Raw genomic sequence first — 21,626 nt, 5'->3', positions numbered from 1 at the left:
CCTGGGCCTAGCGGTGGCATGGTCCGGGCGCCATGGTCACAACAAACAAAGACAGTGCACGCCGGGCACTCTCTCCGCAGTGGACGCGTGCTGAGCCGACGAGCCTCCATTTCTCTCGCTCATGCGTTAGCAGCAGACATCGATAGCATGGCGCAATACCTTCCCGACACGCCTCGCACCGAGGTGGGCGACGCGACGCGCCTGACGGCCATCGAGGGGCTCTCGTTCAGCCGCGAAGAGTCGTTCCAGGCACCGCCCGACCGCGACAACCTCTTCAAGCAGATGGGCGGCGCGCGTACCCCCCGCAACAACGTCGCCACCCGCCGCGCCGTCAACGCCAAGTCCGAGTTCACGCCCATGCTGAGGAGCGCCACGGCGAACCGCACGCGCCAGGTGACGGGCCTGCTCGACGGCAAGCTCACCACGCCCGCCGCCATGAAGCCCGGCTTCGTCATGAGCAACTCGCCGCTGCCCGAGGCCAGCACCTTCGACGGCCATTCGAGCTCGTTCACCGAGTCCGTCGACGGCCGCACCCCGATGCCCGACGTGAACTCGAGCTCCATGAGCACGCCCATGGCCCTGCCGCGGAGGGCCGAGGGCGAGATGGACACGGGCAACGGCAACGTGCTCACGCTGCGGGAGCAGGAGGCTGTAAGTGTACTCGGCACGTCTGCCGTGCATGGGCAGCGCGACCCACTGGTGCAATGCCCGCCCTGACGTGACTGGTACTGACGTGTGCTGCAGCGTCTCGAGCAGATCGACAAGGAGAACTTCGGGCTCAAGCTCAAGATCCACTTCCTCGAGGAGAACCTGAGGCGCACCGCCCCCGACTTCAACATGCGAGCCATGGAGGAGAACATCAACCTGAAGACGGAGAAGGTGGCAATGGGGCGCGACATCAAGCAGTATTCGAAGGACCTCAGAGCCGCGGAGAAGGAGCTCGAGACGTACAAGCAGCAGCTCCGGGAGTATGCCGAGAAGGTCAAGAGACGTCACGTCGATGAAGGAATCCGCGAAGAGATGGACGAGCTTCGACGCCTGTCCGAGGAGCGCGCAGCCGAAGTTGAACACCTGCAAGGAAAGCTGGCAGAGGCGAGAAGCACCGAGGACGAGTTGGAGAAGGTCAGTGCGGAACTGGAGAATGCACAGGCCGAGGTCTCGCGGAGAGACGAACTGCTAGACGAGCACGAAGCCCATATCGATGATCTGGAGAACAAGCTCCAGGCTGCACAGGGATCTCAATCTGCTAATGTCGAGGAAAAGGCTGCACAATTGAAGGAGCAGACAGAGAAGATCGCCGACTTGGAAGAACAACTGCGCCTGCTGAAGAAGAACAAAGACGTTGACGCGGCTGGCAAAGAACGCCAACTAGAAGAACAAGGCGAGAAGCTCGAGGATCTGGAAGACAAGCTTCGAACGCTCGAACGCTCCAAGGACGCCGAGATTGATGCTTTGCAGGCAAAGATCGACTCTGCGGCTGACGGCAAAGACCAGGAGGTTCTCGAGCTGGAACAACAGTTGGATGAAGCAGAGCGGGAACTCGAAGCTGCGGCAGAGCAGAAGCGCCACGAGCTCTCTGTTGCAGAAGAGCGTCTACGTTCGGTCGAACACGAGAAAGACTCCAAGATTCAGGCTTTGCAGACAAAACTCGAATCCGCGACGGAGAGCAAGGACCAGGACCTTCGAGAGCTTGAAATGCAACTCGACGAAGCTGAACGGGAACTGGGCGCCGCGGAGGACCAGAAGCGGCACGAGCTATCCATTCTCGAAGAACGCTTGCGATCTGTAGAGCGCGAGAAGGATGCCAACATCAAAGAGCTGCAGCGTCGCATGCAGACACATCAAAGCGAGAAGGAAGCCGAGATCGACGCTATGCAAGAACGTTTACAAATCGCCGAATCCCAGGGAGACAGCCAGACTCAACTCGCACAGCAAGCGGCCCGTGACTCTCGCCAGAAGGTAGTCGACATCACCCGCGAGAAGGGCGTTGAGATCGAGCTCCTCCAGTCTAGAGTGGATGCGGCTGAAGCCAAAGCTGATGAACTTGATGATTGTCGAAAACAACTCAAGGAAGCCATGCAGCAAATCACACGTCTACAGCGCGATGTATCATCGTACGAGCAGCAGGTACAACAGCTCCGCCAGACGATCAGCCAAAGAGACCGAAACCTAGAGACGCTTGATCAATTACGTCGCGAGCGTGACGATGCGACACAGGAAATTGGTGGCTTGCGTTCGACACTCTCTGGAAAAGACGCTCAGGCCGACGCTCTGAATAAGGCACTGAAGGAACGCGATGCACTTTCGCGCGACCTCTCTACTTTCCGGCGTGAACGCGACGACCTTGCGACTAGATTGTCAACTAAAGACGATCAGTTGGAGACGCTTCGCAGAGGAAACAACGATCGCGATTCATTAGTTGCGACGCTCCGTCAAGAGCGAAATGACATCGAGAAAGAGATGCGTAGCCTACGCTCCACCATGTCTGGCAAGGACACGCAGATTGAAGCGCTGCAAAAGATGACTCGTGAGAGAGACAATCTTTCACGCGATCTCTCGAGTGCCCAGTCGTCCTTGCAAGCTCGCGAGCGCGACTTATCCAGTCTACAGAAGAAGGTTGAATCGCAAGAAACCGCCCTTGATCAGTTGAAACAATTGAAGAGCGAACTCAGCGATCGGATTAGGGATCTGGATACAGCTCGACACACAATATCTGCGAGAGATGCCGAATTGGATGCTTTGCGAAACCACGCCGACGAGCCTGATACGCAACTCGATGTTATGCAAGGTCTTGTGCGCAAACGAGATGATGAACTTGACAACCTACGTGAGGAACTCGATGCGCAACGGAGTCAGACTGATGCGCTTCAACAGTTGGCCCAGGAGCGTCTGGACGCTCTCGAAGAGCTGAGGGATATGGCACACCGAGAAAAAGACGAGTTTGAGGCGGAGATTGAGGTTCTCCAAGAGCAGGAAGATGAATTGGTCGAAGAGAAGACATCGCTTGAAGAAAAAATCACCGTCCTCGAATCGCTGATCCGCGAGAAAGAAAGCCAGAGCAATGCTCTGCAATCTGAAGCACGAGTCGCTCAACGCGATGAGAAAGCTGCACTTGAGGAAAAGATATACGATCTGGAGTCCACAATTCGTGAGAAAGATGGTCGAATCAAAGCCCTCCAAGCCGAATCACGGGCTGCACAGCGCGAGCAACAAGCCGCAAATGAAGAGAAAGTGCATGATCTGGAACGACGAGTTAGCGATAAAGATGCTCAATATCGCCAACTCCAGACCGAGGTCACGACTGCACAGCGTGATCAGAGGTCTACACTTGAGCGACAACTGCTCGAGACCGAGTCTCAACTTCGCGAGAAAGAATCTCAGCTCCGCCTTCTCCAAGCATCAGCCAAGGCTATCCAGCAAAAAGCTTCGAACAATGCCCTCGACCTCGGCGTGCAGACCCAAGCCCTTGAGAAGCGCCATGTGAAGGAGCTGAACGGTCTCGCCAAACAAATCCAATTCCTTCGTGCCCGAAGCTCACGAGCTGAAGCATTCCGGGAAGCACTCGGTTATCAGAAACGTTTCTTCCTCATGCAGATCGAGATGTATAGTCAATGGTATGTTTTTTCTAGTTTTACATTTGCTTGCGTAGTTCTCCGACTGACTCTTCCACAGTAACAAGTCTGATCTTGATCTCATCTCGCAAATGGGTATTACGCCTGACATCACTGTCCATGAGCGTCGCCCTAAGCTCAAATCGGCAGCTTTGGCCGTCATCGCCGCGATCCGCATGCAGAAGCTCAGCGACGAGTGGGCGCAAAGCAAGAAGATCCATGAGCAATTACGACAGAAGCTGGAGGGTATGCGGAGACAGAATGGGAATGCAGTGACTAGGAAGACCGGCAATTTGCGGATTGCAAGGTAGAATCAGCAGTACACGTACGGCGTATAGGGTGCTTGGACTTTGGGTCATTGTTATTGCGAGCGTTTCCGGATTACGGCGTTCAACGATCATGGGGAAGAATCAAGGGGTGAAGGTTGGCGTTGTCTGTGTCTAGGGTATCCGGGACATTATGATTATTATTGTGTCTTTGTGTCATATTTTATGTCACGTTCGGCAATTTTTTTTCCTACGGCTGAACGTCTTGCAAAGGCCGTCAAAATCCGAAAGGCTCATTAAAACAACAAAAGTGTCAATGAACTTGATGTGATTATCGAAATTGACATCAATAGGAATATATTTTCACTACACCGCATGAACGATTCATGGGACTGAGTAAACGCTGCCAATCAGGGTGAAGTAGGACAAGTGTGACTTCGCGTCGTGTTCGTGTTGATAACTCCGACACTACTATCCATAACTCCGAGCTCTCGTTGCCACTCCCTTTGACTTGTCGTGTGCATTTTCCAACAATCAAGATCTTTCACACACACCACCACACGGCTACGTACGATTGAACAGCGGATAGTAGTACCCACACGACCCGCCGATCGCCGTCCACTACACTTGTCAACACCATCGTATGCGCCCGCGATGCCCCTCGGTTTCGAGCGCCTCAACGAGCGCTCACAGCGCCCCAACGCATTGATCAACTTTATTCGCACGCTCCCGGGTCCGTCCTCCTCTACTGCCGAACAGATCCTCAACCGCGTCGCCGCAGTGTGCTACCCATTCATGAAAGCCAACACAATTCTTGTGCAAGCGCTCGAAGAGTTTCCCTACAACAACGAGTTTGTGGGTCGCAACTTTAATGCGGGCGAGGTCATACAACTTGTACTGCGCGATCGCAATGGGCGGTGGCTACCACAGCGCATGGTGGAGATGGTCATGGTGCATGAGCTGGCGCATTGCAAGCAGATGAACCATTCAAAAGCGTTTTGGAAGGTGAGAGATGCATATGCAGTGGACCTCAGAGCACTGTGGGCACGAGGGTATACGGGCGAAGGGTTGTGGGGCAGAGGAAGGGATTTGGACACGGGCGCGTTGCAGTTGAGTGAGGGGGATGTGGCCGACGTACCTGAGCACTTGTGTGGTGGTACCTATGGGCGAAGAGCGAAAAAGAGACGTAGAGGAGGCAAGGAGAAGGAAATACTTTCGTATGCAGAGAGGAAACAGCGTCGGATATTGAAGAAGTTTGGCGTTGGTGGTCAGGCATTGGGTGCAGACGACGACACAAAGATCAAGCTGGAAGGCGGGGTTCCGAAGAAGGCGAAGCCTAGAGTTGCTGGGAGTGCTCGAGGAAGAGACCTCCGAGCTGCTGCTGCGTTGGCGAGGTTTGATACTGTAAAAAAGGAGGAAGTTGTGGTCAAGAAGGAAGAAACATCTTCAGACAGTGAGACGGAGGATGAGTTTGAAGACGCCGATTCTGCACACGCGGCGGTGGACGTGGATGGGAAAAGAATGATTGACGACAAAGGACGCGCTCTTGTAAAGATTTGCGAGGACGAGGACGATGGAGACGGCGACGCGCAGAGGGAGCTAGCAGAACTTCAAGGGTTTGGGTCACGACGACAACCACCAGGACAGGCCCTAGTCAATAATACTACGAAGTCAGCAAAGCCTGTCCCTCTTGGCAAAAGCAAGACGACAAAAGCTCAGCAAGCAGTCTCGAAATCCTCCCGATGTAGCACCCGGATCAAGCCAACAACGTGCAACATCTGCTCCCTCGAGAATGAACTTGGGTCGCTGACGTGTGCGGCCTGTTCGAATGTTCTGGATGCGCAACTGGTACCAGACCACTGGAGGTGCAAGAACTTGTCTTGTGCGGGCAGCCAGTATGTTAATGCTGGCGATGCTGGACGGTGTGGCATGTGTGGAGGAATGCGGACAGCATCGTGACCTGGGCTGGTCGTATGGAGACAGTCGTTTGCGGGTGTTGATGGACGGACAAGGCTTACGATACACACTTGTAATGATGATAACACGATGCTTTTCTCTCTTCTTTCTTCAATCCCGTGAATGCGTCATAGCTCTGCATGCTGCAAACAAGAGTCGCGTGTAGTCCACTCTTTCGAGTTAGTGGCGCCAAGCCACATGAGAGCTTGTGGCAGGTGTGAGCTTGCTTGTGGGGTGAGCTTCGAACGTCACGGAACGTCAGGCACACATTCCCGAGCACCATTCTCTCTCCCGTCTCTCCCCCCACACTTTAACGCCCTGGGTCACTTGAATACCTGCGACGACATGGCATCTCGATTGCTCCGTCCGGCGCTTCGCTCAGTGCGCGGATTCCAGACCAGTGCGGCGCTGCGACAGGAAGCTCCGCTGGTTGCGCCAGTTAGGAGGCCTGTTGGTGCTTTTCGCGGAGGGTGAGCCGACCCCGCTCCTGCTTCTTCACGGCTTCGACGTGCACATCTGGGGCTTCGCGAGGCGAGTGAGAGCTTGTGATACGGCTTGGAGACTCATCGCAGCATGCAACGGAGATGATGCACAGCAAAGAGAATGTTTGCTAACATACCACAGGTTGTTCGGCTTTCTCCTCGGAGCAACCACATCCGGTGCAGGCATGTACTACTATGTCGTCGACGAATACCGCGTCTCGAACCAGCTTTTGACAGAAGACATCTATGTACGTCCGCGATCTTCGCCCTACACCCACAAGGACAGGAACTCGGACAATGGCTGACCACGAATTAGGCCCTCCAAGCCGCGGTACAGCGGATAGAAGGCTACGTCAGGACATTGGAGGACAAGGTCGACGCAAAGAAGAAATGAGTAGTCATGTGATGGAGATGAGTGCAACACTGGCTCACGAAGTGAGATTGACACGAATGTCGGGCTGTCGTGTCTTGACGCAACACTGAAAATGGATATACATACTATTCCCATATGTCTCTGCTCTTCAGGACGAGATGTATCGAATTTTGCAGGCAACAGGTTCATCAACCGGTTCTGCTTCGAGTCTTTTCTTGAGTGCGTGTGTCATGGACCTCATTGCCTGTCCCAACCCAGACCTACGCTTCCAAGGCTGTATCACTTAGGCGGAATGCTATTTGTGCACAACATCAACTACGAATCCTCTTTCAACACAGAGTCCGGGGCCATGTCGGATCGAAACGCTGACTTGTTATAACTCGCGGACGGGATGTAGGTCTTCTCAAGAACGGTCGTCAATCCGCCCCTTCCAAAGCAAAGATTGGATTGAACCAAGAAGCAAGATGAATCCGACTCGATTTGTGTACTTGAAGCGTGTGCAGCTCCTACATTCCGAGTGTTTTAATCACATTTTGGTGCTGAAGTGGCGTCTGGAACAATCTCCGAGTTTCTTTAGTTATGTTCGGGAGATGTTCTACGCTTTTATGGATTGTATTCATAATTGCCCTGGACGCTGAGAGTATATCCGACCCCGTGACCAGTCATCATCTAGAAGTTGAAACGAAAGGGTCGACATTGCTCGGGCTGACCAGTCTGTCCTGGGCGGAAACCCTGATTCCGTGCAGGCCAAGGACTCATCTACTCTGACAAGAGATACACCCAATGGCGTAGACAGCTTCTTCCTATATTACGCCATGTAATGGTGCCACTACAAGCTTAACAAGCTCAAGCTGACGATGATCTTTACTGCGGCTGCTTGCCTGATAGATCGTATTGCATATGGCGTGGTGGGGCAAAGCAAGTCGTCCTTTTCGGAGAATATCATTGGTGTCAAAGAGTAAGCCAAGAAATAGCCGCCGAGGCTTGTAGTTGTTCCTGTCAGTCGGTATGTTTGCAAGGCTGGGCATGTTGGCTTGCAGAAACAAAAGGCTGTTAGTCCCCTAGCCCATGTATGTGAAGATGTTGCGCTATCAAGATGTCACACTCGACCAATATCCCGCTACAGCGCCGCCACGATCATGCTGCTTGGACTGCTCTCTCCACAGCCGACGCATCCAATGGTGACGACGAGTCCGCGGTATCGTCGGTTCTTCTTCCAAAAGACGACGCCGCAGCTGAACATACTGAAGTGGATAACAATTACCCGACTTTGTGTAAGGCGCATCGAACTATCATTTCTAGTTTTTGTAACTGACGAATATTGGTACAATCTGAATCAGCTTGGTCAGATAGTTCTAGAACATGGCTTCCGTATACTCTTCGCCGAGCCTTCCTGAGCATTATGGCCGCAGTATCGCTCTCTTTCTCCATCGCACTTATAGCATTATGTGTTCATTCTGCTCGAAATCACGGTCTAGGAAGAGATGACCGGTCCTCTGGGCTTCTTATAGCATGGAGATACACGCCAACTATATTCGCTGTCTTCTTCACCCAAGCCATGGTGATGATCTTTGACGACATCAAGCGAACCGAATCGTTTGCGCGGCTAGCTCGCCCTGGCCAGGCTGATACGAGTTTTGCTCTTCAATACGTGCCGAAGGCGTGGTGGAAATCGATAGTGAAAGCGTGTTCGAAGAAACAAAATGGTGGCCACGTTGGTTGGCTGTTGCTCTTCTCGTCAATTGCTACTGGTCTCAGTGTACTGGCCGTTTCAACCCTCTCGTCTTCTCTCCTGGTCCCAGAACAAGTCCTTATCCGCAGCGACACCAACTTGAAAAGATACAGCTCTGCTCACAATGGAAGTATCAATCTAGTTCCGCGACGCGAGACGTATTTCCACACTACCAGTGGATACATATACAATGTTTCAACGTCGATGTGGGTGTCTGACTCTCATGTCATTATGCCCTTTGGACCTGAGAACTCTGTAGATCATTCCGACCTCTTGCCCGATGGGTTGTGGGTGGCTGAGACCAAGATATTCCAGATGGAGTCAACTTGCGTACCCATGGTCTTTGCCGAGACCATGATAGCTAATCACACGTTGATTCTCGAGGCCGATAACCAGACGTTCACGTATAACTCCGCAATACCTGCAGACGACAAGAACGTTGGCAACATGACGCTCGTGCAGGACTGGGAAGGTATGGTACTACGCTCTGAAGACGGGTGTGAGATCCAGCTATATGAAACTTTGGCTTCGCATCCAATAGTGGATGAGGGAGGGCTTTTCTGGTCAAATCTTTCCGCTACTTATATCTCCTGGAATCGTTTCATCCAAGAGCGCGGAAGTCCACCTTTCATTGGCAAAACAGACTGGTCTCCTCTCAACAACGATGCAATTATGGAGTTTTCTCTGGAATGCCTGGATCGAAATTTGCTCCTTGTGACAACTCCATGGAAAGAACGCCACGGATTCGAGTACGAATATTGGGAGAATTTCCAATACCAAGCAGAGCTCTGCACGCCGGTGTACTATGAAGTTACCATAACGGCAAATGCTTCTATATCAGCAGGGGATCGACGCATCACTTTTGATGAGGATGAATTCAAGAAAAACCGCAAGCAACTTGGCAAGAATATTCTCGACACTGCGAAGTTCGAGCTATACACGTTCGAGGGAAATAAGCCTGAATACCTATCCAAGGCTAGCATTTTCAGGAACGCAATAGAGTATGTCGGGTTGACTGAGAACCTACAAACATATTTCTCATTCAACTACACAGCGATGTTGCACGACTCTACGTTAGCGGAACAGGCGACCAGGCTCAGAGCGCGCTTCTTCGGCGAACTCCTTTTCTCATCTGTGACCGAGCAGAACTCTCCGGTGTTTGAAAGTGTCATTGGGCAACGTATCGTATTGGAACGACGCATCGTTGTGGTGACCGAAGTTGCTGTCTCACTTGCTGTGCTGTTCTTTTGTTTGGCTTGCTACTTGTGCTACACAATCTGGCGAGTGTCCATCCAGCAAAGACCACTCAACCTCTCAGTCGATCCTGCTACAACGCTTGGGGTGGCTATATTTTACAACGATGTGAATTTGGCTGCAGGGACGGAACATGGGATCCCCCAATCTGAGTCACGAGACGAAAGGATGACGGCAAGATCTATGTCAGATCTTGCCATCAACAAATTTCCCTCGGTGAACAATTCAGAAGGTAATCATCTGAAAACCCTTTGAGCTACCCACGCTAAATTATCAATCTTAGTTTCAGGAACGGATGCTAAAGTCCTACCCCAAGACTGGAGGCCCCTTGCTCTCCGTACAAAGGGATTAACAGCTCTGCTTTTCGCAGTAGTCGCGATCGCAGCAGCACTCATCGTTTTACGAAACTACGCCGACAAACAGAAACTCTATCGTTCAGCCTTTGTATATGAGGTTGACATTGGTGTCTTCCACGCCAATATTTCTCCCGCTTCGCTCGTCGCAACTCTCATCGCTGTTGGCCTAGCTCTCTGGTGGGACATGATCGACAAGCATATGCGCAGTCTCCAACCATACCTATCGATGGCACATGGACCCGAGGACGTCAAGCGAGGAGCCTGCCTGTCGTACGAATCATCGCACTGGGTCTGGGCGGCTGGTAAGGCCGCTTCTAACAAGCATTGGCTTTTGGTCCTAGTCACGATGGGAACAACGCTTTCCCAAATACGTAAGTAGATCTCTCATTCCTCTCAGGAGGCTTGGTCATAACGTATGCTTCTGTTTGGCACTTTGGCAATTTCTGAGTTTTTGATATTCAAAACTAATTTGTTCATCCAGTCATCATTGCCATGGCAGCCGTCTTCGAGAAGCAAGCTGGAATTTATACACGACCGATGACCATTGACCGGGCACTTGCAACTAGACAGGACCATCTCACCTACCAGCACACCAATGTCTCGACGGATGCCAATCTTCTCCAGCACATCATGAGGACAGAAACGGCTGATTGGTTGTACAGTGCACTTGATCAGCTGACATTGCAGGCTCAATCCCCTGCGTGGAGTTTGGATGGGTGGAGTTTCACTCCAATAGTCATAGAGTCCGTGCCTGACACGTCTCTGCGGCAAGGCTCTAGAAACCAAGACTATGATGAAGAGAGTTCCGAGCTCTTCTTCTCTGCCGCGAACGTTTCGCTAACAACTTCGGCTATAAGAGCCCGCCTAGAATGCAATCGAATCACGCCAACAGACTCGTCATGGTACAACATGAATGAAACCGCGATTCTTGAGGCGGAACTAAGTAAGTCGGTACGAAACATGACAGGACACCTCAACGTCACGGGCTATGTTCTTCCGAGAACCATTTTCGACAAGGATACATACCAAACTACAATCTTCACGACACCATCTAGAGTGTTCTGCTGCGCGAATGGTACTGATGATGGTGCGAACTCGGCAGTAGGCTACTGGTCACATACAGATCCAGATCAATGGTGGGCCGACCGTTCAGAATGGACCGGTTTTGGTCCCAAGTCGTGGCCCGGTAATTTTACAATCAAATGGATCGTAGGCCCGGCGACTACTTCCAACTTGACTATTTATACAAATAGCGAAGCATCGTACTACAAGCTGATGCAATTTACTGAGATCCCAGCATTGGAGATCTTGACATGCAAACCTGTCATCGAACAGACCGATGCTCGAGTCACGATTGCACGCAGTTCCAGCCAGGTGTTGGACTTCGAGTTGTTGGGGGACCCGCAGCGGCAGCATGAAATTTGGAATATGGATTTTGACGCCATTAGTTTAAACGGGTCACAGGAGGGAATGTTCGGCAAGAACTACACTGTCGAGATGAGGTTCGTTTTTGATTTCTTTCTGATGGCAAAGCAGCATTGTACGGGACATGTCGTTTGAAGCGAGCGCACGTCACAGCTTCGCCAGCATTTGCTGAGCAGATACAATACAGCGAGCAGCCGTGGTTCAATGGAATGGATTGCTAATTTATCACAGTTATGCTGTCTACTTCATGACACAATTGCTGTATGCAGCAAGCTCTCCAACGTCTTCGTCCAATTTGTTCAACTTTGAAGATCTAGAAGACGAGCGTTTCAACATCCGCGACAAGGACAACGGCTTGAATATGGACTTTATGAGCTACTCCAATTACGTCCAAGCCAACAAAGATCCAACGGCATTGCTCAATGCAGAGACACTTCTCAAGTACTCGCAACACACGTTCCAAACCTTCTTCCAGCACTTTGCCAGCCAGACCAGTTGGATTGATGGCCAGCCGATGGTGCACCAAAAAATAAGCGGGCAGAAGGTCGACGTGATCACCACGGAGCGTATCGAGGTTCTGGCCATGGTGGAAGGAGCTACATGGCTTTGTCTCGCTATCCTGTTTCTACTTGTCGTGATTCTGGGGGTGCTCGTGGTGTCACTCAAGCAAGTGTATCCCCGTAAAACTATGCTGTGCGATTTAGAGTGTCTGGCTGACGTACTGGCGATGATCGAGAACAGTCACGAGTTGCTTAGGTTAGTTGAAAAGTATACTATGAAGGAGTTGAAGGAGAGAGGAATGAAGACAAGGCTGGGCTGGTTTAGAGATACGAAGGGGGTTTTGAGATGGGGTATTGAGGTTGTCGATGTGAACGGGGTCGAGTGGGTAGAAAAACGCGAAGATTTGAGTGTGAAAGATGGGGTACATACAAGGATTCGATGTAAGCAGTAAAGGGTGTATGATATGCCTTGCAAATACACTCTTTGTCTGGGCTGCGTATACGCAGACGGACACACTAATTGATAATCGATGGATTCAAGATCGTGTAGAGTGACGAAATGACGTCATCAGTTTATAGTGGCGCGTAGGATCCGCATCGACGCTCAGGCTTCACCAACTTTCGCGTCAGATGCGCGTTCACATTCGCGCTCCCTCGCCTCATGGTTGCTGGGCATTACACGCTCGATGAACGAGACAGGGAAAGCTGAAGGTCAGGGCGCAGCTCGAGAACAGGACAGCGCCCACTCGACACACACAGCAACCAGCAATGCCTCCTCGAATAAGGTGGAAGATGTTAACGTGCGAGACTTTGCTAATCCCACACTGAACATAATGCAGAGCCGCTCGCCCACGGTGTCTACAAGTGGTCTCTCCTTGCCCTCGCGTGAAGGAACTCCACCGCCGCTGCCCCCGCGCCCGCAGGCGGCAGCGCAAAGCAACAGCCCACGGCCCTCGACGTCGCACTCCCTGGCGCCCCCACGACCGCAGCTTGTCTCGAAGCCAACGACACAGGTCTCGTTTGCCAATGCCCAGGACAGCAGTAGCTCGACGCAGCGAAGCTCCATGGGGCTGAATGTGGCCGCTCGCGTGCCCAACGATGCAGACGATGGCGCCAGTATTCGCAGCTACATGCCGCAAACAGATACAGACGGCTACGCTGAGAGCGTCCTGGGCGATGTTTTGGGGTCCCAGGAGAAGAGGCTGCTACGTACTCTGGGCCATCGTTTCGAGGACACCGAGGCGGAGACCATGTTCCCGCCAGACCCCGAACTCGACAAGGCCTTTGGCACTGAGTTCGATGACATCGACGAAATGCAGGCCGACGGGTCCAACGAAGGTCAGCAATGCGCATACAACGACGAGTCGCTTTTGCTGATGCCGTGAATAGAGGCCGTCATGCTCCAATGGCGCGCCAAGCTGAAGCACTTCCTTGTGCTGTCGAGTGCAGGAAAGCCCATCTACAGTCGACACGGCGACGACCAACTCATCTCAAACTACATCGGCGTCGTCCAGACCATCATATCCTTCTACCAGTCCACCAACGATGTGCTAAAAGGCTTCACTGCAGGAGGAGTGCGTTTTGTGGTCATGTCCAAAGGTCCCCTCAATCTGGTCGCCATTACTCGCCTACCAGAGAGCGACGCTCAGCTCCGTACCCAACTCGAGGCTCTATACATGCAGATTCTCTCTACACTCACACTGCCCAGTCTGGAACGCATGTTCGCCGCTCGAGCGAACTACGACCTCCGCCGCCCCCTCCAAGGAACCGACACGCTTCTCTCCGCCCTGGCAGACGGTTTTACGCGTGGCTCGCCCTCTACCCTACTTTCCGCTCTTGAGTGTCTCAAGTTGAAAAAGACGCAACGTGCCATAATCAACACGACACTCCAGAAAACACGCTCCAAAAACCTTCTCTACGGCCTCGTCGTGGCTTCCGGGAAACTAGTCTCTGTCGTGCGCCCCAAGAAGCATAGTCTGCACCCAGGTGATCTGCACCTGATTTTCAACATGCTATTTGAAGCTGGTAGCGTCAAGGCTGGGGGCGGGGAGAACTGGATACCCCTGTGTCTTCCTGGGTTCAACAATACAGGATATCTGTACATGTACGTCAGTTTCCTCAATCTGGAACATCCCTCGGAGCAGATGCAGGAACGGCCCAAGAGCAGGGATGGCGCCGACGACGAGGTGGCAGTGCTGCTCATCAGCGCCGAGAAAGAGAGTTTCTTTGAGATGAGGGGTATGAGGGATGATCTAGTCGAGGTATGTGCATGTTTCCAATTGTTACATTACAAGAAACATCTCTCTAGTGGGCTGTGCAAAGGGATCTACAACGGAGAGTGCCGTGGACCTTGTGATTGACTGCTATTTGAGTTATTGGGAGATCTTCTCGCGTGATAGTCGTTGGCTTTCGGACGAAGATCTTGTAGTTGCTTCTGTTGCCTTTCGGCTTCGGAGTTTGACCCCTCCGACTTCCTCTCCTATACGAACAAGCCGTATCCATGCAGAACCAATGCAGTTACTCGAACACGACTGACATGCATGTCTAGACCCTGCAACGTAACGGCTCCATTGAAGCAATACGCTCAGCCGTCAAACAAGGGCGGCCCAAATGCACGGACATTGTGCCCGGAAGCCCCCTGCGACATTTCCTGTACAAGTCACGGGGTAACGTACAATTCACCATGCCAAGCTATGCGCCCTATTTCGAGAGCCAGCTGGAGAAAAGGCAGTACGTTCCCCTCATGATACGCTCTGGCGACTCCCATTGAATGTTGGGCGGTGCTGATGGAAGCAGATTACTCAATTTGTACGACAAACTCCACACCAACGTTCACAACAAGCCGTCTACCCTCAAGGTACACCACGAAACAAACACGACGTACATTGCTCTTGCGTGGAGCACACCACTGTTTGAACTGTATGCTGTTGCGCCGAGCTATATCAGTAGGGCTGCATTGGCGACGAGCGCGAACCAGATCATTCAGTGGGTGAGAAGAGAGGAAGAGAGAGTGTTCATCATTGGGGGTGCCGTGTTCTAGGCGGAGATTCAATGTTAGCGATAGGTTTTGTTTTGCATATACATGGGTAGACATTATTTCCGCAACGGTGAGTGATGGGAAGATTAGATTCTACATATTGGATCATTGTATTGTCCACTTCTCCTCAAATGTGGTATCTCATGTTGGTAACCCTCATGCCTTGGCAATGATCTTCCTCTCCTTCATCTCTCCAAACGCCTCCTCCAAGGCGCCATAGGTATCCCTGTATCCGGTCCATCCGTACTCTCTCGCCTTGCTCATGGTGATGACAAGGTCAAACGCGCGGCCCAGCACAAAGCCCAAGAACGACCATGTGGCCTTCTCAAAGATCTCCTCATCGAGCCCCTCCCTCTTGGCGATTTTCTTCCAAGCTTCATTGACATCGGCGCGCTCGCTCCATTTGACAAGATCAATGTTGGCTTCCACCTTGGACTGTGCGAGCGCTGGAGAACCCTGTAGTCCCGACCTCTCAGCCATAGCGGTAAGAGGCGGCTCTGGGTCGAGATTTGTCGACGAAGAAGCTTCACCAGCAATCCACTTGGAAATGGAAGCCACGGGCGAAGATTTGTAGACGTCTGCAAACTGATCGGGCTTGACTTTAGTACCAAAGTACTCGGCAACCCTCGGCCACATATTCTGCCACGACTCTACATCTCCGTTGACGACGTTGAAGGCTTGGTTTGCAGTACGCGGCTCCAGCGCGGCCCAGGCGCAGAACTCGGCGTGCAGTTTCGAAGAGGTGAAGCAGTCGAACATTGTGTAAAAGGCGGGGGAACCGGGGAAGACTACACCCTTATCTGCGCCGTCAAGTTCCTTCGAGACCTGCATGTACAAAGCCAGGGCGAGGGAAAGGTTCATGAAGTTTCCTGTGGCAAACCCAATGACATCGTTGGGGTATGTGACGACCCACTCCTTGTTGTGCTCGGAGCAAAACTTGTGCAGAATGGTTTGTTGGTTATAGTAGAAATTCGGGGGCCACTTGTCATCCCACAGCCACTGATCACTCTCCATCATGGGTTGCTTGGGAACACCAAGGTGCACGCCGTACTGTTTCGCGCCAGTGATAAGCACGATCCTCTTGATATCGTTGATGGCGCCAGTCTTGACAAGAGCTTGCAGGAAGTTGGACAGCATGGCACCATTGACGTCCCAGGCACCTTGCTCAGTGTCTTGGGCTAAGTAGGCAGCGAAGAAGACATACTCGCCCTTGACGTTCTTGAGGTCCTCGGCCATTTCGTCCGCAGAGGACTGGAGGTCAATGTGGTGGTGGATGACATTGTCGGGGCACTCTTCTTTCTTGCTGCGTGAGAGCGCATGCACGGTGGGCCATTGTTGACGGTGCTTGCTGAGCTCAGCGACGATCTCGCGTCCGAGAATGCCTGGATGGGTTAGATGAGGAAGTGTTGAAAGTGCATGGCAGACAAACCAGTGGCGCCGGTGACGATGGCAGATGGCATGTTGTATTTAGTTGAACTGAGTTGATAGGTTGTAAGATAGTTTGGTTGTTGGCGACTGAAGTTGATGTTGGTCTTTATGGTGGTGCAGTTTTCTGTGACGTAATGATGAATGCGAATAGGTACCCACCGAAGTCGATCTACGAGGGTTTGTCATATGGAGCCAGAATAGCGTAAGCATGGTTTGGAGTAGTCTTGTCCTATCTGATGTCTTTCACTAACGCAGCGCAGATCGGTGAACAAGATCCACTAAGAGAAGCGCTACATTGCGGCTTCATTAGCCGCATGCTCCAATTATCTTACATGGAAATGCATGCACAGAAAGAACGCCACCCGTTGTGTTCCGCACGCTTCTAGACGTGTATTCGGAGCTACTGCAATAATAGAGGCTACGTAAGTAGCGTGCTCCTCCGTTGCAAAACTCATACAGACCAAGGACGAACATGGTTGCGAGTTCAGACTTGATTCAGTCGCAAATTTGGCGACGCTGCTTCAGAATGTCCCATCGCTTTTCGTGCAAGACGCGTTTTTCGGGCGGGACTATGCTGGAGGCTGGTTCGCGGATTGTTGGACATGCAGCGCGGTGGCGACGGCTGTCATGTAGGGTGTGTTGCGTGGAGTGGGTCAAGAGGCGATGGCGAAAGTGCTCACTGTTTGGGAGGGCGCTTTTGCCAGGTGAGATCGCGGAACTGGTTCTTGACTTCGTCCTTGAAGTGGTCGACGGCGGAGGGGCCGGTTCCTGGGGTTGGGTGAGCAAGTGTGCCTCGGTAGGTATGGCAGGCAAACGTACTGCCTCCGCCGTTCTTGGGCTCAACGTCGGGAATCTTGTTGATCTTGCGGTATGCCTTGTGGATGGCGCGATTGAACATGGGCGAGCGCACCAGCTGTCGGCGGGAGTCAATGACTGTAGAAGTGGGAGGGAGGCGTTGGACCTACTTTTGCGACGGCCCATGCCTGCAGCGCGGCGTCAGTGTAATGCTTGGCCAGTGGAGGCTGCTGCACGTACCTCGACAAACACGAACCAGTTCATGCTGGCAGCGTTCACAGAGCAGCGGCGACGGAGGGGTGGCGGTGGTGGGTGCGGGCGTGGTGCGGGCGTGGTGGACGGGTGAAGGGTGCCTCGGCGGCGGCGAGCAGGGGGACGCGCTGGAGCGAGCGGTGCTAGAGACTGGACCCCTGCCCCCGCGTGCTTGACCGATAAGTGTGCTGGCATGGCGTTTGCTTCTGCTGCTGCTGCTGCTGCTGCTTGTCCGTCTGCGTAAAGCCCCTCTTCGACGACTGGCCCTGTATACCTCCCGACGACGCCCTCCCTTGCTACTCGTCGACCTCGACCGCTGGCCCCATCCCCGGCCGCTCCCCAGTGTGCGCGCGACTCTCTTCACGCTGCATAAACTTCGCGCCTTCCGGCGCAAGACGAAGGCCAGGGGCGGCTTTTGCACAAAGCACCCGACTGCCACAGCCCCCGCGCCGCCGCCCACGGGCACACATACGGCCACGGCCATGTCGGACCCCGTCTCGCCCGAGTCGACGAAGCGGTCGCGCAGCAGAGACAGCACACGCTCGGCAGCCAGCACCATCGTCGCCCCCGCGCACCCAGACGCGCCCGCCACTGCAGACGCGGCGTGCCCCGCCTTCTTGCGACAGAGCAGAGCAGGCAGGTACTCTCGGCCCGCGTGTCGCCGGCGGACCAATGTGCTAACACGCCCCGCGCAGACCTGGACAAGACATGGGACGAGCTGGAATGGGCCCAGCTGCAGCGCCTGCGAGATGCCGTCCCCGCCATCAGAGACGACGGTGAGCAGTCCCAGCCGCCCCAATGGGCCCGGTGCAACGGCGAAGAGTACGCGAGCCGCAACCGCTACCTCAACGTGGACCCCTATCAGGCCAACAGAGTGCGCATGGACGTGCCCGAGGGCTGCTCCGACTACATCAACGCCTCGCCCATGCTGCTCACCCTGACCAAGTCGCAGACGGCCCTCACCTACATTGCTACACAGGTACGTACCCCCCGCTACATGACACAACGCCCACCTACTCATACGCCGCGTCCAGGGCCCCAAGGCTGACAGCTGGTCGCACCTCTGGCGCATGATCTGGAACCTGAACCTCGACCCTGCCGTCATCGTCATGCTCACCCAGACGCACGAAGCGGGGCGCGAAAAGTGCTACCAGTACTACCCACCCTCCCCCTCGAGCCCCCACATGGACATCAACGAGCACGACGAGTTCGGAGACGGCTTCCAACACAGCCTGGAACTGACGTCTATGGACATGGACGAGGAAGCCCGCACAATAGTGAGCGACTTGGATCTGGTGCAGGCCGAGGGCGAAGAGACGCGCAAGGTCTGCCATTTGCTCTTTGCAGGCTGGCCAGACTTTCTGGTGCCAGAGGGAGCCGACAAGGCGGCTTTGCTGAAACTCATCGACATGTCCCGTGAAAAGGCCGTCGACTGCTCCACGAACCCGCGGATCGTGCACTGTAGCGCAGGCATCGGTCGCAGCGGCACCTTTATCGCCCTCGATTGGCTTCTGCAAGAGCTCGACGAAGGCTCCATGGACGAGACCCCCGACGACGAGGACCCCATCGTCAGGGTCATCCAGGTGCTCCGAGACCAGCGCCCCATGATGGTCCAGAGCAAGAACCAGTTCTTCTTCATCTACGACGTGGTCCGCGAACAATGGCTCGACCGATGGAACGAACTCCATCCTGACCTTGCCATTCTTGCTGATTCCGCCGCCGACAGTGAGCCGGCACTCAAGAGGCAAAAGTCCATGCAGGACGATGATCAAGCAAGTGAGGCGCGCGCACGGCTCGAGGCAGAACTCCAGGATGCTCAGTTCACATTCGAGAACGGAACAGCTTGATCGACCTGTTCTCCTTTGTCTGTCAGGTTCCCCGCCTGTCGCGTCTCAAGTCCGTCTTCATTTTAATCGATTGTTACCCACTATTACTATATCCCCACGATATGAAATGTTCCAGATTGTAAGAGGGGAGAAGAAGATGCAAATTTTGTCGACCTGCTTGTTAACACTGTATTCTTGCTACGTTTCCGTTGTTCGCATCTAATTTCGGGCCTTCCTTTGCCTTGATCTTGTTTTCTTGATTTGATGCTATGTCTGGTAGATGCATAGCGTTGCGGGCTTGGGCTGCATGGTCTGGTGGCCGAGGGTGATATCCACGGTGAGGGTAAGGAGGGGTTTCTGCTTGTGTTTCTCTGCATAGTATAGGCGGTGTGGAAACAATGGACTGTTTTCGCTATGGTGCGACGTCTTCGACTGTGTTGGCATTGCATGCAAAGAACAGGAATGTCATCGTGATTCTGTTCGTTAGGATCTGGTAAGCGGAGGTATTGTTCGGTCTTTTACAAGATACATCGCCTTCCCTTTGAGGAAAATTTTACAATAGAATGAATTCTGTGGTTGTGATTGCACCCTTTCATCGTGATCCTTCACCGACAAGCTCTCGATACAGCGCGAGGATCGTTTCGATCAGTCCACCTGCATGCCTCGCCGACCCCATCTTGCAATGATCGCTGGCCACATACCGTCTAATTACCTGCTATTCCTTTGAACGGACAATTTTCGGCCAGAAGATCGGGCCGGTGAGGCATAATTTGGTAATACGGGGTATTGTCTTCCAGAACGAGTGATGCGGTGATTTCTTGTAACGAATGACGGTTAGCTAAAGAGGAAAGCAAAGCATTCACGTCGCAGCCACGTCACACATAGCCAGCGATGATTTGCCCGACGGGGGCAGACTGGCTCGCTCGATCTTCGCAAAACATTTAGGTAGGTACTCGAGTGGGGCGCAAAAGAACGGTAAGGAAACTTTGATTGTGCCTCTTCTTTTTTTATTTGGCAGATACGCTTGGAAGAATCTCAAATCAAGCAACTTAGCCTAGACTTGCTGCAGTGCGGGACGATCGGTGATCAGTCTTCTTGTTTTTCGCCCGAGGCTCGGATAATTCCAAGGCCCGACTACCTGCGTGCCTTTTCTTTGTGCGTCCGAAATGTTTGACCGACATGTTGAATGGGCAGGTGGGATCATGCATGTAAAGTTCAGGCATCACTTTATCTGCTTGCAGCCCCAACACTTGTCCGTCTTGTTGGAACAAGTCAACGCTCGGGAATGTGACACCGACAGACGATTTTGGTCTTGTTGTGTACATCAAACGGCGTGGAACTGGACCCCCCGTTTAATGCTTAGAAATGCTCGTCGTCGATCATGTTGGGGTTTTCGTGCGAGCAGGCCACATCCCCTGCCGAAACGGATGACATGCATGCTTAGGAATAAAAAACCGTATTGCCAGAACTTCTTTCAAATAGTAGTCAGTGTGTTCGACACTAGTCCTCCCTGGCGTCTGTGCGTTGACATCATAGTGCCGTGGCAGAAGGGTCAACGAAGACATGCAAAGAACCTCTTGAGCTAGCCTAGCCACATCCCAACGGGCAGCAAATGTTCGGCGGAGTGAAGACTAGTCAAGAAAGAATACCTATCGAAGGTGGGTTGGTTGTACGGTTCTCGGCATCGGAAACGCCACAGGGCGAGCAAGCGGGGCATCGGAGCGGAAGACGGATAACCCTAGCGCCGAGTTGCGTGCGCCCTTTTGCATCTCGGTTGCACATGGGAAAGTCTAAGCGTACTTGGCTCGGCTACACTTTCACATGCACTCTCCATAACAAGGCCGTGAACGTCAGGAGGTCATTGACCAAGTGTCTTGGACGCTTCCAAAACAAGAATCTTGGTGTTGTTCAAAGAGGTAGATGTTCGCTTTGATGTGCTGATGGCCTAAGTGCTCGCTTGGTGCTACCGATCACTAGGATGCCGAATCGCCGTATTCGTGAGCTTTGCGGGATGCCTAGATACGGCGGCCTTATTGCATGAACATGTGATCTGGAAACATCATAATCGTGAGGCTATGCTACAACTCATCCCAGTCAAGTTTCAGGGGATGAGTGTACTCGAGGTAACCTTGCCTAATGAGAAGTCGTTTGATACGGTGACAAGCAAGATGAAAGCAGTGCTCTATGATAGTTTGATACTTCTTGTGTTTGACAATGGTATAATGGAAGTAAATCTAGGGGTACATCGTATGACCGTGCTGAGCTCTTGAGATCATTGAGCTAGACTCGAAGCATAACAACCATCCCGCAGCAAAGCCACGAATTGACGTGTC

The 21,626-nt window shown here is 53.0% G+C and overlaps 8 protein-coding genes across 8 annotated transcripts; 6 read left to right on the top strand and 2 right to left on the bottom strand.

Moving 5' to 3' along the window:
* Positions 1–88: 88 nt before the first annotated feature.
* P153DRAFT_314918 (uncharacterized protein) lies at positions 89–4,172 on the top strand. Its single transcript, XM_033664934.1, has 3 exons — positions 89–651; positions 745–3,614; positions 3,673–4,172. Exons 1-3 carry the CDS (start codon positions 148–150, stop codon positions 3,920–3,922), a joined length of 3,624 nt encoding a protein of 1,207 aa, XP_033524137.1. The 5' UTR covers positions 89–147; the 3' UTR covers positions 3,923–4,172.
* A 228-nt stretch (positions 4,173–4,400) lies between these two features.
* P153DRAFT_366260 (WLM-domain-containing protein) lies at positions 4,401–5,927 on the top strand. Its single transcript, XM_033668011.1, has one exon. The coding sequence runs from the start codon at positions 4,532–4,534 to the stop codon at positions 5,834–5,836; it is 1,305 nt and encodes a 434-aa protein (XP_033524136.1). The 5' UTR covers positions 4,401–4,531; the 3' UTR covers positions 5,837–5,927.
* Positions 5,928–6,097: 170 nt separating this feature from the next.
* On the top strand, positions 6,098–6,866 carry P153DRAFT_366258 (uncharacterized protein). The gene is made up of 3 exons (XM_033668010.1): positions 6,098–6,303; positions 6,458–6,563; positions 6,632–6,866. Exons 1-3 carry the CDS (start codon positions 6,179–6,181, stop codon positions 6,707–6,709), a joined length of 309 nt encoding a protein of 102 aa, XP_033524135.1. The 5' UTR covers positions 6,098–6,178; the 3' UTR covers positions 6,710–6,866.
* Positions 6,867–7,730: 864 nt separating this feature from the next.
* P153DRAFT_366257 (uncharacterized protein) lies at positions 7,731–12,486 on the top strand. The gene is made up of 5 exons (XM_033668009.1): positions 7,731–7,962; positions 8,029–9,906; positions 9,958–10,401; positions 10,512–11,532; positions 11,687–12,486. Exons 1-5 carry the CDS (start codon positions 7,785–7,787, stop codon positions 12,405–12,407), a joined length of 4,242 nt encoding a protein of 1,413 aa, XP_033524134.1. The 5' UTR covers positions 7,731–7,784; the 3' UTR covers positions 12,408–12,486.
* Positions 12,487–12,569: 83 nt separating this feature from the next.
* On the top strand, positions 12,570–15,105 carry P153DRAFT_366255 (DUF254-domain-containing protein). Its single transcript, XM_033668008.1, has 4 exons — positions 12,570–13,293; positions 13,345–14,216; positions 14,504–14,685; positions 14,752–15,105. Exons 1-4 carry the CDS (start codon positions 12,642–12,644, stop codon positions 14,993–14,995), a joined length of 1,950 nt encoding a protein of 649 aa, XP_033524133.1. The 5' UTR covers positions 12,570–12,641; the 3' UTR covers positions 14,996–15,105.
* A 43-nt stretch (positions 15,106–15,148) lies between these two features.
* P153DRAFT_289888 (NAD dependent epimerase/dehydratase family protein) lies at positions 15,149–16,452 on the bottom strand (the record flags this gene model as incomplete). The annotated part of the gene is made up of 2 exons (XM_033663680.1): positions 15,149–16,374; positions 16,422–16,452. 2 exons carry the CDS (start codon positions 16,450–16,452, stop codon positions 15,149–15,151), a joined length of 1,257 nt encoding a protein of 418 aa, XP_033524132.1.
* A 639-nt stretch (positions 16,453–17,091) lies between these two features.
* Positions 17,092–17,540, bottom strand: P153DRAFT_366252 (uncharacterized protein). Its single transcript, XM_033668007.1, has 2 exons — positions 17,456–17,540; positions 17,092–17,403 (listed from the first exon to the last, which is right to left on the bottom strand). The coding sequence occupies exon 2, from the start codon at positions 17,316–17,318 to the stop codon at positions 17,097–17,099; it is 222 nt and encodes a 73-aa protein (XP_033524131.1). The 5' UTR covers positions 17,319–17,403; positions 17,456–17,540; the 3' UTR covers positions 17,092–17,096.
* Positions 17,541–18,155: 615 nt separating this feature from the next.
* Positions 18,156–19,314, top strand: P153DRAFT_289958 (uncharacterized protein; the record flags this gene model as incomplete). The annotated part of the gene is made up of 2 exons (XM_033663687.1): positions 18,156–18,446; positions 18,502–19,314. Coding segments are annotated over 2 exons (1,104 nt in total), but the record flags the coding sequence as incomplete, so codon positions are not given.
* Between the last annotated feature and the right edge of the window lie 2,312 nt (positions 19,315–21,626).

This window comes from Dothidotthia symphoricarpi, assembly GCF_010015815.1.
Source record: "Dothidotthia symphoricarpi CBS 119687 unplaced genomic scaffold P153scaffold_9, whole genome shotgun sequence".
Lineage (NCBI taxonomy): Eukaryota > Fungi > Ascomycota > Dothideomycetes > Pleosporales > Dothidotthiaceae > Dothidotthia > Dothidotthia symphoricarpi.
This window is presented reverse-complemented; position numbering and strand designations above follow the sequence as displayed.

Bases quoted from the DNA above. Each gene is read 5' to 3' on its own strand.
- P153DRAFT_366252 (XM_033668007.1), bottom strand. From the start codon at position 17,318: ATGTTCAATCGCGCCATCCACAAGGCATACCGCAAGATCAACAAGATT.
- P153DRAFT_366258 (XM_033668010.1), top strand. From the start codon at position 6,179: ATGGCATCTCGATTGCTCCGTCCGGCGCTTCGCTCAGTGCGCGGATTC. The intron at 6,304-6,457 runs GTGAGCCGACCC...AACATACCACAG, and splicing joins GTTGGTGCTTTTCGCGGAGG to GTTGTTCGGCTTTCTCCTCG. The intron at 6,564-6,631 runs GTACGTCCGCGA...ACCACGAATTAG, and splicing joins TTTTGACAGAAGACATCTAT to GCCCTCCAAGCCGCGGTACA.
- P153DRAFT_366257 (XM_033668009.1), top strand. From the start codon at position 7,785: ATGTCACACTCGACCAATATCCCGCTACAGCGCCGCCACGATCATGCT. The intron at 7,963-8,028 runs GTAAGGCGCATC...AATCTGAATCAG, and splicing joins TAACAATTACCCGACTTTGT to CTTGGTCAGATAGTTCTAGA. The intron at 9,907-9,957 runs GTAATCATCTGA...TATCAATCTTAG, and splicing joins CTCGGTGAACAATTCAGAAG to TTTCAGGAACGGATGCTAAA.
- P153DRAFT_366260 (XM_033668011.1), top strand. From the start codon at position 4,532: ATGCCCCTCGGTTTCGAGCGCCTCAACGAGCGCTCACAGCGCCCCAAC.
- P153DRAFT_314918 (XM_033664934.1), top strand. From the start codon at position 148: ATGGCGCAATACCTTCCCGACACGCCTCGCACCGAGGTGGGCGACGCG. The intron at 652-744 runs GTAAGTGTACTC...CGTGTGCTGCAG, and splicing joins CGCTGCGGGAGCAGGAGGCT to CGTCTCGAGCAGATCGACAA. The intron at 3,615-3,672 runs GTATGTTTTTTC...ACTCTTCCACAG, and splicing joins ATCGAGATGTATAGTCAATG to TAACAAGTCTGATCTTGATC.
- P153DRAFT_366255 (XM_033668008.1), top strand. From the start codon at position 12,642: ATGAACGAGACAGGGAAAGCTGAAGGTCAGGGCGCAGCTCGAGAACAG. The intron at 14,217-14,503 runs GTATGTGCATGT...ATGCATGTCTAG, and splicing joins TGAGGGATGATCTAGTCGAG to ACCCTGCAACGTAACGGCTC. The intron at 14,686-14,751 runs GTACGTTCCCCT...TGATGGAAGCAG, and splicing joins AGCCAGCTGGAGAAAAGGCA to ATTACTCAATTTGTACGACA.